At 46.5% G+C, this 18,631-nt stretch overlaps 1 protein-coding gene across 1 annotated transcript; it reads right to left on the reverse strand.

Moving 5' to 3' along the window:
• Positions 1-36: 36 nt before the first annotated feature.
• prr12a (proline rich 12a) lies at positions 37-17,344 on the reverse strand. The gene is made up of 15 exons (XM_030077830.1): positions 16,281-17,344; positions 14,259-14,416; positions 13,693-13,854; positions 8,568-13,363; positions 8,236-8,463; positions 7,331-8,060; positions 6,577-7,052; positions 6,292-6,408; positions 5,911-6,044; positions 5,194-5,702; positions 4,702-4,821; positions 3,866-3,963; positions 3,335-3,466; positions 2,436-2,531; positions 37-1,342 (listed from the first exon to the last, which is right to left on the reverse strand). Exons 1-15 carry the CDS (start codon positions 16,361-16,363, stop codon positions 1,208-1,210), a joined length of 7,974 nt encoding a protein of 2,657 aa, XP_029933690.1. The 5' UTR covers positions 16,364-17,344; the 3' UTR covers positions 37-1,207.
• Positions 17,345-18,631: the final 1,287 nt, after the last annotated feature.

Raw genomic sequence — 18,631 nt, forward strand, 5'->3', positions numbered from 1 at the left:
ATTTGTTTCTCAAATACAGGAGAGTTAATGTACAGAAGGACAAAGAACTTCGTCAAGAACTGTACAATATTTACAGTCTTTTTTTTCCTTTTTTTATGGAAAATTAGATTGTTTCCAAAATAAGTCATAGTATGCACAAACATCAAAATGATAAAAATGAAATGACTATTTCCTCTTTAAATATTACTTATTTATACGCCTTCTTCCCGTATGGGAAATGGATAGTTCATTTACTTCTTTTTCTTTGCACCTGCATGATTTTGATGACTGAACTGAAGCACAACAATGTTAAGTTTGAAATATTCTTTCCCGTTCTCCTCTTTTTACACCCATACTGTATTTGATACTATATGTCTGTCTCAATTTTTGCTCTTTTGTATAGAGGGGAAGACAACTTGGATATGTGGGTTACGATTGTATATTTAACCTGTGGAAAATAAAAAGGTATTTAAAATGTCAGGGCAGCAAATCCAGCGCTTGTGAGAGTTTAAGTTAAAAACCTCCTCATATAAATAATAAAAATGTGTTTATATATTATCACAGAGCTAACTGGTGCTGCCCCTCACGTAGCACAGAATGAGCGAGAGCGTTAATTAACACATTTCATGTTTCTTTCCGTGGACGAGTCCATGTTCACACTGCTCACGGCACACTCTACACGCAGTTTTAAAAAGCATTCTCACCCTCTTCCACTCTTTTCAAAAGCCAACAGCGGATGTTAGTCTTTTCAAAAAATAATTTATGTAAAAACTAAGCGGTAGTAGTTTCTCCCGGAACTATTGTCCTCTTGACACACAGTTACATGAAGTCGGTGGCTCCTCCATGACTTGGTGCAATAGCTCCTCTTCTGACCTCCCACCTCATGTCTCTTCCTTTCAACAATGGTCAAATCCCTCTTGACCAGCCGCGAGTGACCCTTGATCCAGTAGGGGGGGTCCCCCTTCTCACAAGTAAGACATTTCTTTATCATAGTCATTGAGCAACAACAACAACAAATAAAAAGAGGTCAGTGTCTAAGGTCACATGAATAGACTCCTTTAGTTCCCACGAGGGCCTTGCAAATTCATCCTCGGATCTAAAAGACTTGAAGAGGGTTGGGGGGCTGTACAACAGGGTCTGTCTCTTTCCATTTTCTTTTTTCTTTTTTTTCCTTTTTTTTCATAGAGTCCTCTTGCTCTGTTTCATTCCTCCCCTCTCTGTGGGCGACTCAAGCTTTGGTGCTGAGTGTGAGCAGCTCGATGAAGGAGCCGAAGAGGGTGTCGAGCCAGCTCTGGTTGGCCATGCACTGCTGCACCACTTCCTCCTGGCCCGGGTCCTCTGCTGCCTGCTCTATGGTGTTGGTCTGGAAAACAAGATGGAAGTACAGACGCTGAGTAACACTGAGAATCAAACCTGGGTGTCAGACGGGAAACCAAGCAAAAATATTGTATTTGTAACAGCATGCCTAATTAGAACTATAGCCTACGTCTTCACATTTAAAAAATAAATAAATAAATAAATAAGTAAAAGGAAAAAGATCAGTGGGTGATCATTGATTTGACACTGCAAAACGCTTAATAACTAATATTGTTTGTAGTGATGACTCATTTACAAACTCCAAAATAATAGGGAAGGGTATTAGAGCAAAGGCCTCACAATGTAAAACTTATTGCAGTACATGCAAAACCAGGACACACTGCAAACATATGAATAGAGCTGAAAAATACAAACTACTGTATAACCCTGAGCAGACTAAGAAAATATACTTATTACATGATAACAAAGGTGATACACTGACTCAAACACTCTTTTGAGGAAGTTATTTTTCCTGGATTTTTCAAGGACATATTCAGTGACTTACACACTTGAGCTGTTGCTCAGAGGTCATGTTAGGATGATTCATGTTGGACAAAGTGGCCAAATAGTTCAAAACTGAATGAAACCGATGTCTCAAATAAACCATTGTCGTGTTGTGCATGAAAAAAACAAAAAACAAAAACAAATTCAACATGCTAACATAAAAGTAAACATGAAGCTCAAACAGGGCGTCAGCAGCTAAAAGTGTGCATTGTGAACTCAGGAAAGCAGCCAATCTTTAAAATTTTCCAGGATCTCATGATTACTTCAAGACATTTTTATCAGTTTTTCAATTTCCCAGGTGTTTTTCATGACTGGAAAAGTGGTCCATACATTTGCAGGATCTGCAGGATGTGTGGGAACCTTTCTCAAATCAATTTAGTTAAAAACTCCCAATACATTTTATTAAAACAAAACTAGCACAATGCACTAAAATGTACCTGTCTCAACATTATATGAAATTGAAGTGTGTAAATGAATACATATCAAGACAAGGTGCTAGCCGATGCATATGAGCTATGAGTGTGGATAAAACTTGACAAAGGTCAGCGCAGCATGCAGTGATACTGTGTGCTTAAGACATGGGTGGGGTCTCTTACCTCTTTCTTGCACTGTAAGAAGGTGTGGTATTTATAGTGATGCAGAGAGTGGTAGAGACTGTAAATCCGATATGACTCGGCTGACAGTTTAAGGTCCTAAAAGAGGGAAGCACATCAAGATGACAAATTTAATGACAAAGTTATAATCAACGTCGATCCTACAGTACTTTGCCTGCCTGTGGGAAACGTGAAGAAACTTTCTTTTTTCCAGAACATTTTCTGCACTCTTGAACTGACTGTTGGGTGCATTTTGGTCTTTTAGAAAGTAATTTTATTGAACTATGAAATAATGCATTTGCATTTCTGGCAAATGAACAACCAATTTGTATCATTAAGGCCTGTTTTATTTTTACACACACTTCTTTCTCCCTGCTGGAATCTCATGGCAGGTCTTAGAGAAGACAGTGCTGCTTTCTCGCTCCGTCCCCAACCATCTGCTACCCCTCGATTGTTGAGCTTTTTACGATGTTTGATTTATTTTTTGTTGATGCAGTTGTGTGCGACGTCTGCTGTTTCTCCATGGTGCCAACATTCTCTACTGCTGCAGGCTGTGTACTTGGTTGGACTTAAAAAACACTTTTCTCACCTAGAACCGGAGTGCCTCACTCGGTCCCAGGCAACCAAAAATCACCCATGGTGGCTCACGGTGTACGTATACACACACACACACACACACCTTCTTGCACGAATAATTAGCTATGTAAATATAATATGGATAGGGTGAAATAAGAAAAACAGCACTCGAGTACTAGGGGCATTTTTATTCATTTTATTTTACAGACATTATATTAACTTTCAAGGGCTTTTTTGGCCCTGAAGGACATTGACTGTTGACCCTGATAAGCTCACTTACACAGACTCTCTCTCTCTCTCTAACACACACACACACACAGATCTACCTGTGGTTTGGGCAGGGACTTCTTGACTCTGTTGAGGGTCTTGCGATTATAAGCATCCCCGCTGAGCCGCACCCTCACCACTCCTGAGTCCAGGGGGTCTACAATAATCTGGGGGTAGGCATGCAGGGCTTCCTGTTGAGGAGAAGTAACAGCAAGAAAAGAGAGGAAGTTAGAAGGAAAACTCTAAGATGTCAACAAAATAAGCAAATAAATAATAATATGTGCCTGATCTTGGTGCCACCTTAAGATGATTGGGCTGTAAACACTTGAAATGTGTCCTTGAAGCTTTAACTGCTGTTATAATTAATAACCAACTAATGATGGAAAACCTGTGATGTATCTCTCATGGAAGACATCTGACTACTGCGTTTCTCACCCATTTTGCTGCAACATAACTTAGGATACACATGCCGGCATCTTTTACAGTATGAACAAAATGTAGCGTCAGTTTAATTACACAAAGCACGGTGACAATGAGAAAATCAAAAGACGCAAATTTCGATATTCAGTGAGATATCCAGAGCAGATTACCTGGTGCTGAGAGCTCATGCTGACTCTCCTCAACAGTTTCCTTTTCTGTTCGCTGAGGATGCTGTCAATCTTCCTCATGGGGGGGAGGTACAGCTCATCTGATGACCAATCACAGCAAAGGAAGTGGCATTAGTTATCATTCATACACCTGTCAATCATAAGACCTGAGCATAGATTAACACCTTTCTGGACACTATTCCACCTTGTTTATCTGTTTTCTTTCCTGACGAAACAAGTAATGTTAAGTTAGTTTATTTATATAGCCTTTAATCACAAGTATCTCTCAAATGGTTTCAGATACCATATACATGTCATAATATAATACACCGCTATGAATAAATCTAAAAATTATGTTACCACTTTATATGCATGCCACATCAGATATATCAACTAAAAAGAGTCATAACAATGTGTTTGGTACAGAAACTTCATCTGGCACCACAATGACAGAAATTGTGCTTTTCTGGCTGAAGGACTTCATATGAAACTTAGTAGCTGCATGTTACCAGTGGCCGTGGCGTTAATTAAACATGCTGTGACTGCATAATGTTATCTTGAAATGTTTTTTTGTTTTTTGTTTTTTTCCAAAACTGACACAAAAAAGCCTCACAGAGGTCTAGCTGGTCCAGACTCTCAGGCAGACACTCTCACATAATACTGGCTGCATCTGAGCTGCTCACTCCATTTTCATGACATTTTTTCTCATTCGCTTCACAAGCTTTTAAATAAGGCTTAAACCGTCAAATGTATGACAAGGATGTCTTCTTTGGAGGCAGTGAACAAGGGATGCTCATGTGTGCGTGCACGTATGTGTGTGGTGTCGGCCCCCCCCTCACCGTCTGTGTCCTCCAGTGCTTGGATCATGTCAGGGTCCAGGGCTGTGCTGACCAGCATCTCCACGTAGCTCCTGAACATCTCCCTCATGGCACGGTTGTTCACTCCTCCTTTCACTGGCACTGGGTGGGTGACATCAAGACTTGAGTCCCATACCAACCTCCCACACACACCTTTCTGCTCCACATCATCTCTCCTCTCATCACCTCATCTATGTGCTGAAGCCACCAAAAACTTTAAATCCTCACTCAAGCAGTATAGTTCACTGACAGGACAAAATATGCTGACTGATGCAATGTGGCTGCCTAGAGAGGCAGCTAAACAACAAACGAAAAACAGCTTGCTTATTATGGCTCAACAGAATGAGCAGCCAAACTGATGGCAACACATAAACAAAAGCAAATAGCTTCCAAGCTCAACAAAGAAAAGGAAACTCCATTATGCTGACTTTTTCATGGCAAAATGCAAACAGTAAGAACAAAATGGCATCTCACTTTCGTCCTCACTGGCTGCCTCATCTGACGAGTCTGAATCAGATGATGAGGGCACTTCCTTCAGCCACTTCTTCCTCTTCTTGGGTGGAGGCTCCGCCTTCACCTTGGCTAGCTTGGACTTGGGTGGGCGCTCTGCTTTTTCTTTCTCCTTCTTCTCCACTGTTTTCTTCTCCTCCTTTGCCTTTCCTCGTTCAGTGGTGGCAGCACGTTTCTCCACTTTCTCCTGCTGTGGCTGCACCCTCTTCTCCTTCTCCTTATCACGCTCCTTCTCCTTATCACGCTCTTTTTCCTTATCTCGTTCCTTCTCCTTTTCCTTCTCTTTCTCCTTTTCCTTCTCCTTGGCTTTGGCCACAGTGGCTGTGACCTCCTTCTTCTCCCGTTGCTCTTTTGCCTTTGTTTTATCCCTTTGCTCGCGATGGATGGGTGGAGCCACTCTCTCCTCTTTCTCCACTACTCTTGGTGGTACCTGGGTGGCGGGAGGCGAAGCCATTCTGGGGAGAGTCTGGCGTCTGTTGTAGGAGGAGAAAATTAATTTTGTATGTGGAGATGAAAATCACTGCAGAAAATCTATACTAAGGTGTACTGTAATGCTACAGAGGTAAAATACACCATTCTCTTTGTAGAATCATGTGTGCTAAAATAAACATGATGACAACTAAATCTAGTGAGGCTTCATTCATTATAAATAAATTAGTACTGATGGTAAATTGTAGGTACCTGAGAGCAGGTGCTGCTCTGCGCCAGGGTCTTCGAGAACAGACTCTGACATAATCCTTCTTGTTGACATTCTCCAGAAACTTCACATAAAGTCGCTGGTAACGTCTCTTGGCATCTCCAAAGTAGCCAAGATACTGAGCCAGAAAGAGATTAGAGAGTTGTAATTCTGTTCATACAGTTCTTCAAGTTGTACTTCATTTGCCTAACATTGCAAAGTGCTTCAACTTTGCATTGTTAGGCAAATAAATGTGTCAGCGTGCATATATAGCTTTAAAATATGTTCTAATACAGTTCTAATACAGTTGTAACTGTGGAAAACAGCACCTTTATGATTTGTAATGTAGGTGTAATTAGATTACTGAGTGCTCAATGTGAACTCACGTTGCTTGTGGCACAGAACTGTCTTTGCCCATCTTTGATCTCAGGGCTGAACTTCTGCAAAAGGGCTTTCTGCACCCTCCAGATGGGTGGAGGCTCGCGGCCTGTCTGTAGGGCCAGCTGTATTCATGCACAAGGGCACAAACATGAAACATATTGGGTAAATAAAAAATCTATATCTTGGTTCGATAAAATGAAACACTTTTTACAAAATGGTCTGTGTTAAGCCACAGTTCACTCATTAAGTGCAAAACACACTCTTGAAGCTATGAATACATTCACACCCACCTTGAGAGTGCGGATGTCTTCCACTCGCACCACAAACTCGTCTCTCTCTCGGAAGATACCCTCCCCTCCACTCTCACTCTCATCCTCCTCACTCTCTCCAACAATGGCAGCATCTTCCTGTTTCTGGGCCAGGTGCAGGGAGGTGATTTTAGGGGCCGGGGGTTCTTCAGGAGAGGCAGGGGGCTCCGGAGATGGCTGGGGAGACTCGTTCTCAGTTGACGGTGGGGGAGGAGGGGAGGACGGAGGAGGGGTGGAGGATGGAGGGAGCGTAGCGGGAGATGGGGGAGAAGGGGAGGAAGGTGGCAGAGGACTCGGAGGCTGGGATTTCTCCTGTTGTTCCTCTGGCGGAGGCAGGGGTGAGGGCAGAGAGAGGGGAGGCAGAGGGGAGTGGGAGGGAGAGGAGGACGGGGCAGGGGAGGGAGGGGCAGAGGGAGGCTCAGGAATCATTGGTTCCGGAGGAATCTCAGGTAGGGATGCTGGAATGAAAGGGGGGCAAGATTAAGGTTAGTCAATCTGGAAGATCAACTCGCCATCATGTCGACGAACAACAATCTTCTCAATATCAATTTCCAAAAAGTACACTGAGGGAATTATTTTATTGGACCAAAAATACAGCAATAGCTTAGCCTGAGGCAAAAAAATATTAATTTTCATAAGCTGAGCTGCGGAAAAAATCAATTTGCAGGGAAAATAGGGCATGAGATGAATAAAAAGCTTGGAAAGGTGTTCACCACTGCCTGGCTGCCAGCCTTACCTTCCAGCTTAGGTGCACCCAGCGTTTCCAGCTGCGGTTCTCTCTCCTCTATCCCATCACTCACTTCATCCCTTTCTTCCATCCTAATCTCCTCCTCATTCTCTTCTTCTTCTTCTTCTACTTCTTCTTCTTCTTCTTCTTCCTTGTTCTCATCCATTTCCTCATCTTCGCGTTGAAGCACAGCAGGCTCATTGGACTGGGGCTGGGTAAGAGGGTTGTGCATGGTGGTCTGAGGGCTGAGTGTGGGGGGTGGCAGGGTGGGGGTAAGAGGGGCCTGGGTCGGCTGAGGCTGAGGTTGAGGAGGTGGAGGGGGTGGAGGGGGCTGGAGGTTGGAGCCCAGCTGAGGAGTGTCATACAGAGCTGAAATAGCTGAGGAAATGCTCTTTTGAAGATCTTGGTTCTTTCCAACTGAGTCCTCCTCGTCAGAAGAAAAAGAGGGCAAGGTCTCCAGGTTCCTCTTCAGCTCATCTTCTAATCGCTTGGGGCTGGGGCAGTTGCCTAGGGCCAGACCCCCATTCCCTTCACTCTCCCCAAATGGGGGTGGAGGTGGTGGGGGAGGAGGGGCAGGAGACAATGGGCGAAGACCCCCAGCTTTACAGGGTGAGGCTTCACCGTTGCCAGGTTCCATTCCTGATGGGATTTCCAACCCTGGAGGTCTCTTTCCTGTCTTTAGGAAATCCAGGAATGAGGCCACAAAGCCCGCCTTGGACTCAGAGTCCTTCTCATCACCCTAAAAGGGAAATAAGATAAAAAGGAGTTAGTTTTTCTGTTTATCAACTGTTTGACTCATTTCACACATGAAGATTTGGTCATCCAAGCAAACTATAGTGTTATCAAGGGGAAAACACAAGTCAGCCTGTTACATAACCTCTCTGTTTTACATAGTAGGAAATATAGGCACTTACCCTTCCCTCCAGCCCGTCGTCATCCACTCCCTCACTCATCATCTGGCTTTTCTGCTTGTTTTTGTCCTGGCTTCTGGTACTCTCGGCACTGCAAGGGGGTCCAGGGCTTAAACCAAGTGAGGGAGCTGAACCCACTGAGCCATCTGATAGCGCAGGATCCGTGCCAGACAAAGAGTCTGTCCTCAGCAAGGCGTCCGAAGAGGACATGGTGCAGATTGGTAATTTTATCTACAACAAAGAAAGAAAGGTGAGATAATTAACATAAATAGACATAGTATGAGTATGTTTGAATAGATACATATCAGAGTCAACATAAACACTGCGCCACTCACCTTCAGAGGTGGTATGGGCTCATGATGCTGCTGTGGTGGCTGGTGGTGGAGCTGCTGTGGTGGTTGCTGCTGCTGTTGTTGTTGATGAAGGTGATGATGATGCATCTGTTCTTGCTCCTTCCCACTCATTTCTATAAACATATCCTCCCTTCTCCCTCCTCTGCCCCGGCCGCCACGGCCCCTGCCCCTCCCTCGCCCTTCCACACTAAATCCTCCTCCTCCTACTGATGTTCCACCCATCTCCCCCATCATCCCACGGGGGGTATAGGGTTCTGGCAGAGGGCGGATGCGTGGCCTGCCTCTTGGCCTTGGGGGACCCTCTCTTTTGGGCTTGGTGGGCTTTCGGCCCCTCTTCTTGGGCCCATCCTGAGGCATTAGAGAGTGCGAGCCAATGGATGAGTAGCCAGACGAATGGTAGAAGTCAAGGTCACCCATCAGAGGGCTGAGAGACCCACTTCCACTTCCTCCTCCTGCCTTCCTGCAACTTGACACCAGGTCTGGCAACAGGTCAGGGAGCCTCCGACTGTTCAAGCGGATGTCAGCTGGTTGGTCAGCTTTATCCTCGTCATCCTCAAACTCATATTCTTGGGCATAACTTTTCTTGGGCATGGTGTTAGGGTCCCGGCGCTCCTTTAAAAGGTGGAAAGAGCTGGACTTGAGGAGCTTCTTCGGACGTGAGGAGCAGAAAATGGGAGACTGGAGTCCTCCAGAGCCAGTACCAGCCCCAGCTCCTCCAGGTCCAGAAGACAGTTTTCCTCCAGAGTTGTTGGGACCAACAGTGTTGGTGCCCATCCCCATACCTGGGGCCTGGGATTGAATCAAACCAAGCTGTTCAGTGTTGACAGTGGAAGGGAGCTCATGTGTTTTAAGGGAGTCAAGATCCAGAGTCATTGTGTTATTACTGGGTTCTTCCAGGCCATGACAGTACTGCCCGTAGCCCTGGTCTCCACCATGATGGAGACCAGGTATATCATAGCTAGGTCCAGTACCTCCCCCTGCTCCACCTCCACTTTGCCCAGCCTTCATGGAATCCATTGCTTCTTGACCAGCATGGCTTTCACTCATCTCCTCCTGCCCAGGCCCTGCACCACCAGCACAACTTGACTTGTAGTCATCTGTGCAGAACATGTCCTCCATTCCTGGAAAGAAAGAGCGGTCCTCATCCTGAAGGAGGGAGTCAGGGAAGCAGATGGATGTTAGGGGCACAAAGCGGTTACTTTGTTGGTTCTGGCCCACTTTCTCCACTGGGCTGACTGTGTCAAACTGGTGCTGCTCAGAGCGCTGTGGGTCCATTTGGCCCTGTTGGGGGTTGAGTTGGGATGAGAGAGGCTGCTGAGGGTCTGGCTGAGGCTGGGAGTGGGCTGAGGCAGAAGGTGGGGGTATGTGGTGAGGGTGTGGCGGCGGCTGAGGGTGGGGCTGTGTATGAGGGTGGTGGGAGTGAGTTTGTTGGTGTTGAGCATTGGGGTGTTGCTGTTGCTGCTGCTGTGGGTGGTGCTGTGGAAGGTGGTGCATGTGAGAGGGGGCGGGCAAGCCCATGTCAGGCTCAGAGAGGAAAGAGTGGAGCTCAGAAGCTGAGTGCTGCTGGGAGTGGTGGGTTTGCTGCGTCTGATGGTGGGATGGGTGCTGCCTCTGCTGCTGCTCCTGCTGCTGCTGTCTGTGGCGTTCAGCACTTCCTCCGCTTCTTCCTCCACTGCCTCCTCCACCCCGTCTCTCCTCTGCAACTACATCTGTGCTAGATGTTTGGGAGAGTGAGCGCTCCAGCATATCCAAGGAGGAGACCACTGAGCTTTGTTTAACCTGGCTCTGGTCATGCTGATGAGGAGGCGGGCCGTGACTGTAGTGGGCCGCTGCTACCTCCAAAGCCTGTGACTGGAGTTGGAGCTGGAGCTGGGTGGTCTGGGACTGAGGCTGAGCCTGGTGTTTGCTTGAGCCCATTCTTCCACCAGCGCTTTCCATCACAGCTTGCTGTTGGCTAATAGAGTGTTGCTGTGACTGAGGATGAGAGTCCATTTTGTGGTGCTGCTGATGTTGGTGCGAATCTATCTTCTGATGCTGTTGATGCTGTTGGTGGGAGTCCATTTTGGGGTGCTGCTGATGTGGCTGATGGGAGTCCATTTTGAGATGCTGTTGATGCTGCCGATGGGAGTCCATTTTGTGGTGCTGCTGTTGATGTTGTTGGTGAGTATCCATCTTGTGGTGCTGCTGATGAGGCTCCATCTTGTTGCGTGTGGTGTGCGACAGTACTGACTGCAGCAGGTGCGGGGGCTGGCGGGACTGATCAGTGGGGGAGTCCATGAGGGAAGCGGCGGCTTGAGACTGGGAATGTTGCTGCTGGATTTCTGGGGTTTTCCGAGGATATGCAATCTCAGCACGTTCTTGAGGCTTCTTTTGGAGCTCCATTTGTGTATGGGACTGCATCTGAGAGTGTGAGGATACATGCTGGCTGTGTGAGGAGTGTTGGGGTGCAAGGGTGTGTTGGCTATATGGGTCACCCCGTCCATAGTGGACTACTGATCCCAGGTTGTCATGGTGATGGAGGTGGGAATGCACTTGTTCAGTGCTGCTTCTCCCTCCACTGCTCCGGCTGCTTCCAACAGATCTGTCATTTCTTTGTTGTTGTTGATGATGATGTTGCTGTTGCTGCTGCTGATGTTGTTGCTGTTGCTTCTTTAGTGACATCTCCAGCTGGTTGTCCAAGCCTGAGATGGTCCCTCCAGTCCCTGCACTAGCTACTCCGGCATTGGATGTGGCACTGTGGGTACGTATGACACTCTGTAAGTGGTACCTCTCCTCAGAGGTCTTGCCCATGTCATAAGTCAGCCCTTTACTCGCGTCAGTGGTTGAGGGCACTGGCTGAGACTGTGGCTGTTGGGATGTCTGTTGGGGCTGTTGTTGGGGGTGGTGGTGGGCAGCCTGGGGGGCAGGACTTGCCTGGGCTTGCAGCAAGTGCTGGATCAAGAAGTCATCATCATCATCTACTTCCTCTTGGGACCTCTGAGATCCCACTCCTAGCATGGAGGTGTCTGCCTTGGCTTTGGAGGAGGTGGAATGATAGGACTGAGGTTGGGAGCTAGGGCCTCTAGTGTCAGGGTAGCCCTGTGGGGAGGCAAGGAAGGTAGGGGATAAAACTGAGGACATGTACTTGGTAGAGCCAGCACCTCCTGGAGACTGTGTGGGGCAGGCAGGCACTGGGGAATGCAACCCTGGACGGATGATGCCCGAGTTGCCTGATGGGGAGGGACTAGAGTCTGGAATATGGTAAGAACCACCTCCACTGCCAGCCCCACCTCTCTCATTGGCCATACTACTTCCTGCACCTCCACCTGACCCCGAGTTGCCACCTCCTGTGCTGTTACTGCTTCCTCCCCCAGATGCTCCACTGCCTGATGAGCCACTTGACCTTAAAAGGGCAGGAGAGTGGCCTGGGGCTCCATAACCAAGTGACGGGCTTCCAGCTCCACCCAGGGAGGATGGAAGCGATCCATAGGCAGAGTCAGCGCCATAGACATCAGTGGAGTATGACTGGCTTCGCCCTCCTAAACCCCCATAGCCTTTCCCACCAGTACCTGAGCTCAGGTCTTGGGCTTGAGGGGAGCTAAAGCCTCCATAGGACTGAGGGAGGTGGGAAGTAGGGGGCTGATTGGGGGAATATGACTGGGTCTGCTGCTGTTGTGGTGGGGTTTGACCAGTGAGGGCAGTAGTGGGTGTCTTCACTGGGGGCACGGGTGAACCATATCCTGAGAGACAGGACTTAGGGAGAGACTGTGGGGCAGAGGTGGAGGTAGGAGGGGGCTGCTGCTGCTGAGGAGCAGGGGGAGGAGGAGCAGGCTGGGGGGGTGGCTGTTGTCTAGATGGGGCTGCGCTGGAGCTGGAGGTGGGGATGGAATTGGAGGGATGGGCCCCAGAGGTGGCAGAAGAAGAAGAGGAGGAAGAGGAGGTAGAGGAAGCAGATGGGGGTGTGTGAGGAGTCCTGGAGGATGATGCTGAGCTGGCAGAGGAATAGCCACTGCTGGAGCTGCTTTTGGTACCTTTCCCAGCTGAAGAAGAGGAGGAAGATGTGGAGGAAGAGGAATAGGGGGGCTGAATGATGGGCCGGTACTGCTCAGTGCGAGAGGTGGGCTTGTGGTCAGAGGAGGGGCTCTGATCACCCAGCGGGCTGCAAGAAAGGCCAGTGTGCCGGTGGTGGGTGGCTATCTGCTGGTACCCCGCCCCTCCACAGCTGAGGTAGTGTTGGAGGGAGTGGGCGGCAGAGGACGAGAGCTGTGACTGGGCTGGTGTGGGCCGCTGGTAGTGCTTGATGACGCTGTCCTGTCGGGGCACTGCCCGCTCCTGAGCTGAGTTTGACTGGGACTGTGTTTGGGGCTGGGCTGAGGAGAAGACTGAGGCATTGTACAGCTGGGAGGACTGGTCCTGTAGCTGTGATGACAGGAGGTTGAACTGGTGTGACTGCAGGTGCCTGGCTGATGATGCCTGGGCGGATGTGGCACCTGTGGGATCCTGGCTGCCCCTATAGGCGGCTGCAGCAGCGCCCTGTGAGGACAGGAGTCTGTCAAAGCCTAGGCTGGACTGGGAGGGGGCCTTGATGTGCAGCAGGGGGTCATGAGGGGAGAGCAGGCCATTGGAAGTGGGGCTAAATGTTGGTGTGTCTTGGAGGGAAAGGGAGGCGGTGGGGAAAGAGCGGCTGGAGAAGGATGCTGGGTGCTGATAGGCTGAGAGGGCTGAGGAGGAGGGGAAGGAGCCAGAGCCGGGAAGGGCTCCAGAGATGAAGAGCTCAGCTGGAGCAGGAGTGTGCATCGCTGTTAGAAAAAAAGAAAACAAATGGCAATATTACTCAGCATCAATCATTTTTTCTACAATTAGACTGAGATCATCACAAACCACACTGTTGCATTTTGTTAATTGTCCCTCCTCCCTATTAATATTAGGCCGCACTATAAACATGTAAAACAAAATGCTTAAATTTGCTCCAAAAATACATATCAAAACATGTGCATTTCCAAATTGTGTGACAGTACCACCAGCTGAATGACAATGTAGCCAAGCACGGGAGGCTCTGTAAATGTCATATTGACTGTGGAGCCTGTTTGAATGTCAACACATGAGGGAAGATCCAACACAGCCCCACCTGTCTGCCAGGACGGCGTGCGGAACTGGGAAAGAAGGGAGGAGGCAGAGGGCGGAGGCTGGGGACCCCGAGACTCCAAGGCTGAGATCAGGTTCATGACGGAGGCATCAGGGCCAGAGGGGCTGGCATGGTGTAGGCCAGTGTCAAAGAGCCCCGACAGACCTTTGGGAACATGAGACAGAACCATCAAACTTCTTTGTTTGAGAATGAATATATTAGTAACCCATGTCACATATATGAATTAAACCTAATTATGCAATTAAAAAATTCCAAGGGAATCTACACACAAGGTGTTTTTAAGTGCATATTTATCCCTAAAAGTACTGGCTAAGCTGTATGACAAATAATTTCTTGAATGCAATCAAAGAACTGGTAGGCCACTGATATGAAACATCATCTACAGGCTTTTCATTGAAGTCGAGTTTCTAAAATTGTGGCTCAACCTCAATATACATATAGACATTTTTCAGTGACGATGATCTACAAGGGCCAGCACAGACAGATACAACAATTCATTGCCAGGGCCCCTTATTGTGGTGACATGGAAGGTATGACATTTATCTCACCCAAACTCCGTCCAGCTGCTCCCCAAGCCCCGCCTTGGCCAGAGCTCCCGGGGTGGTGATTGGTGGCATAGCCCTGCAGAGGGTGTGGGGTGGCGTAGGCTTGTCGGTGAAGGAGCTCAGACTCAGGGTGGGATGATCTGGAACTCCCATACACAAGACTAAGGAGTAAGGGGGTGGGGGGTGAGGGGGGAATGGTCATTAATCAATTCACTTTAAAGTTCATTTATATAAACCTAATTTGCCCCAAAAGGTGACCCCTGAGACAAGACATTCTCTGGCATCATTTGTAAAATGTACTTAGAAATTAATCTGACAGTAAATTGTGCCACTGTTATCTGAGCCACCATTAAAAATCTACAGCTGTAATATTCAACTCCCAACTTAGGGCAGACCATCAATCCAGTTTCTTTTTTTTTTTTTTATCATCCCCAATGAGTTAAATAGAAAATAAGATCTTTAATGAAAAAGCTTAGGGGAAAACAAATAGCTATCCTATCAGTCCAAATGGAATGCTAGTGACAGGATTACAACATCAGACAGTGAACTGTGGGATGCATTGGATAACATACCAAAGTTTATTATTCAGACAGATGCAAGTCCATTAACGTAGCAACATGAGTATCATGCAAAACGACTCAATCGTTTATTTGAGCATCTCCAATAATCATAGTGGATCATAACAATCAACGTTTACGTATTTTACAGGCTGCAAAACCCTCTTCACTGTTGAAAATGAGCCAGCTGCAGAACTTTGTTTCATAAAATGATAGATGAAAGGCGTTGTGTTGGTTGGTCAGATAACATGCTAACACTGGGCTACAGTAGCACCGCCTAGCAGCAATGCACAGCAGCTAGAAATGTGGAGACTAGGCCCAGACTGCAAGGCCAGTCTTTTACGTGCAAATAAACCATGTGTGACCGGTATGCAGCTGTAAGCCAGCTACAAAATTGTATTTCCTCGCTTTTACCCAACGACACCCGACTTCTTTCAGGCAAAGTGTCTGCAAGCCATTGATGATGTTGATCTGGCTAACAGCTGGGTTGTGCAAATCGACGGCCAGAAATTAGCCAGGTTGCTTAAGCAAAATATCGCTTCTCAAAGGGGTCACCGTGGCTTTGAAGTATGGCCCGGCAGTCATTTCTATGCTGGTATATTTACAATATGAGCAACAAAATGAACGGCAATACTGCTCGCCTTGTAAGGCCTCAACTGACTTCCATATAACATAACGCTAGCTTGCATGCTAGGCTAAAAGACAGAGCTACCTTGCATAGTCCAGTCAATTTTCATTATCAGACCGTGCTCTGTATCTCATCATTTCACCGTGGTATTATTTTTGTTGTGGACCAACGGTAATTATAAGCAGCATGCAATGAGAATACGCAGCAATTTAATTATGCAAATGAATTATAAATCATGAGCCAAAGACCACCACCAATAATCTGAAACGCGCTTAGGGAAAATGCAATGGAAATCTCATTTTGCACAGTAGAGTGTCACCCCCTCCACGGCATTTTTTAAAACAATGTTGCAATGAAAAAAAAGAAAGAAAAAAAAAAGATACATTAGAGCCTACTGGTTGATATCAATGCGTGTTGTTAATGTGACACAGGGGGTTGCTGTGTGGGGTTTGCTGCGTCTGCACTCTTCGCAGTTTCTATCAATCATATGAATTTAATAGGGTCTGTGGCGAGGCCCGTACAAACGGAACAATAATTCCTATAGATGCTCCAGACATATGCCCCCCCTCCTCCCAAGTCTACCTAAAACCCAGGTCTGTCAATCACATTCAATTCATTTCCCCTACCTTTCTCCACCCCGCCCACCCCCACGACACGCACACCGCTCGATCACTGTTTATAATATTATTACTATGCAACTGTTTGGATACAATGCATTGCACATAATGGCAATATATAAGACAATATATGAAACCATCGGTGACAATTTGTTTACATGGGTCACATTGTGCCCTGCAAAGCATAAGTGATGCATGCACATTGTCTGAATCAAATGCATACCTTGCTTTTGCCGATCTCTCGTAGCTCCATCCTGCTCCTGCGCCCAAATCACCAAATCCTGTTCCCGGGTAATTTCTATCCATTTGTGATGTGTGTATAATGAGGACGAAAGCAACGAGGAGTCGCAACAGATTAAGAAAAAAAATCCCGTCTTCCCTGTGCTCGGTTTTAGGCTATTTTCCCCGGTTTCATAAGCAAGTCCTCAGGAGTGGAAAACAGCATATTGAAAGAGAAATGGAGGGGAGGAGGAGAAAGCTGGATGAAAAAAGAGGGGGGTCTACGGGGTTATAATCCAACCACCTCCAAAAAAATCAGTCTTTCTCCTTTTCCTACACTATCCCCATTTATCATTTGCACGAATGCAGATTTACTCCAAAATCATGCACGGTCATGATGAAGATGCCACGGATTTTACCGGTGATGGGTGAATTGCTGATAAACATTTGATTTGAATGCGTCCTTTTCACCGTCTCTCCTCCCCTTTCTTTAGGGCTAGTTTTGCTACACTGCTAGCACTAGAAAAATTACAGTCGATAGGCCACGTTGGTAGCAATCATTCTCCATAGATGAGCAAAGAAATCCCCAGTATCATGATTTTTTTACATGCAAATCGTTCCCACCCCCCTCCAGAATTGTGGGCTAGCAGATGCTAGCTGTCCGTAACGACGCATCAAAATAAAACAGGGCTGCTGTTATTTTCCTAAATGCTCGCTGCCCGTTTTTCTGTTCTCTTCAGCCATTCAGTAAAAGAAACGACGAGTTCGCCCACGGCTGCGAAAACACAGTCGGGGTGCAAAAACCGAGCGAGGAAGCGTGAAGAAAGCAGGCCGCGTTTTTATATTTTTAGTCATTTTCCTCTGAAGACGCCATTTTTGAAGGCGGCTGGTCGCTCTCCGTCCTCCCTCTCCCTCTCTGAGTTACACCGCTGAGACTCACTCACTGTCTGCGGTGACCTCCATTCACCGGCCCTCCGTCTGCTACACACTCCCGTACGCTTTAGGTTAGGAAGATTTTAGCTTATCATTAGACTGTTATTAATTTCGACTACGTTTTATAAGAACAACTATTCAACTGTCAGTCCCGACCGACCAATGCGATTGGTCGAGACGCATTCCACCATAGGCCTATTATTCCCAATAATAACCAGATTCATATACTGCGCTCTAGGTACACCTATTGTGGGTGAACCAAATGGGGGAATTGATTTAACACCGACATCCATATTATGCAGCCTATTTAAGAAATAGTGGCCTTCACTGCTCCCATCAAAATCTTCATTAAATAAATTTATGGGCTGTGTTTAATTCAGTAAGGGGTGCAGGCTTGGGGACCCAGCGTTTTGTTCAGCGTGTTTTCCATTGTCCAAAGCCGCACATTTTTGATACACTGAGATTTGCATTATTTGGACACTGCTAATTTTATTATTTGGACAACCTGTCTGCCAGACCCCACATGCATTTGAATTCGACGCCAGCAGATGGCACACTCAATTTCATGGTCATATAAAGGAGGATTCACTGAGGGGGAAAAAGGAGATTTTTCAGTGGGTTAAATTTATGGTGTTTAGGCATTGTGCCTGCCCAGGGTTTTTGAAAAAAAAAAAAAAAATTAATTGGTTGACGATTACATCAACCTGTGGCCATGCACATATAATAACACCCAGCATCCATATGACAATATGTTTATCGCATAAGAAATATCACGTTAAAACAGCTGCACAGGTATCTGGACTGTCCTGTTACCGACTGTACATGTGATTCTTTTTGATTATTCAAAGTAATAACACCACAAGGCTCTCAGGCTATTTGTGCAGACATCGCCTTTCAGCATTGTGTAGGTTATATGGGCGACAGTTTCCCTCTAGTGGTAAAACTGGTGAATGACTCAAATATTAACTCGGTAGTGATTTGCAATGTTACGTTCACTTTATGCTGATTAAATTCAGTTTGCTTTACTGGTTTGAGTGAGTGTGTTTATGGTGGGTGTTGGGTGTGTTTTTCTTTGTTTGTGCCAAAACTCACAATGTAGCTACAATTTCCTGTAGTTTACTATTTCCTGTATACATTTTGCCAATCCCTTACATGTCATGGAATGAAATATTTAGAATACTTTTCCTTATGTCACTGTGAATGCACAATAATTGTGGAGGCTGGTGTAACACAGTAGCACTATTTGCCTGCTGACCTAGTAAATGGATAAAATTTACTCATATTCATTCAAAAATCCACCGAACACTGTGTCAACCTTAGATGATATTCACAAAATTAAGTTTTAATCAGCAACTAAATGGACCACTTACTGTTACTGTAATGCACAAAGGGAATGGTGCTACAGTTAAATTATCCTCATAC

Source organism: Myripristis murdjan, chromosome 19 (genome assembly GCF_902150065.1).
Source record: "Myripristis murdjan chromosome 19, fMyrMur1.1, whole genome shotgun sequence".
NCBI lineage: Eukaryota > Metazoa > Chordata > Actinopteri > Holocentriformes > Holocentridae > Myripristis > Myripristis murdjan.

Excerpts from the sequence above, each read along its gene's own strand:
- prr12a (XM_030077830.1), bottom strand. The coding sequence starts at position 16,363 with ATGGATAGAAATTACCCGGGAACAGGATTTGGTGATTTGGGCGCAGGA. Across the intron at positions 13,855-14,258 it reads AGCAGCTGGACGGAGTTTGG|GTCTGTCGGGGCTCTTTGAC; the intron begins GTGAGATAAATG and ends ATGTTCCCAAAG. Across the intron at positions 1,343-2,435 it reads TCTTACAGTGCAAGAAAGAG|ACCAACACCATAGAGCAGGC; the intron begins GTAAGAGACCCC and ends CTTGTTTTCCAG.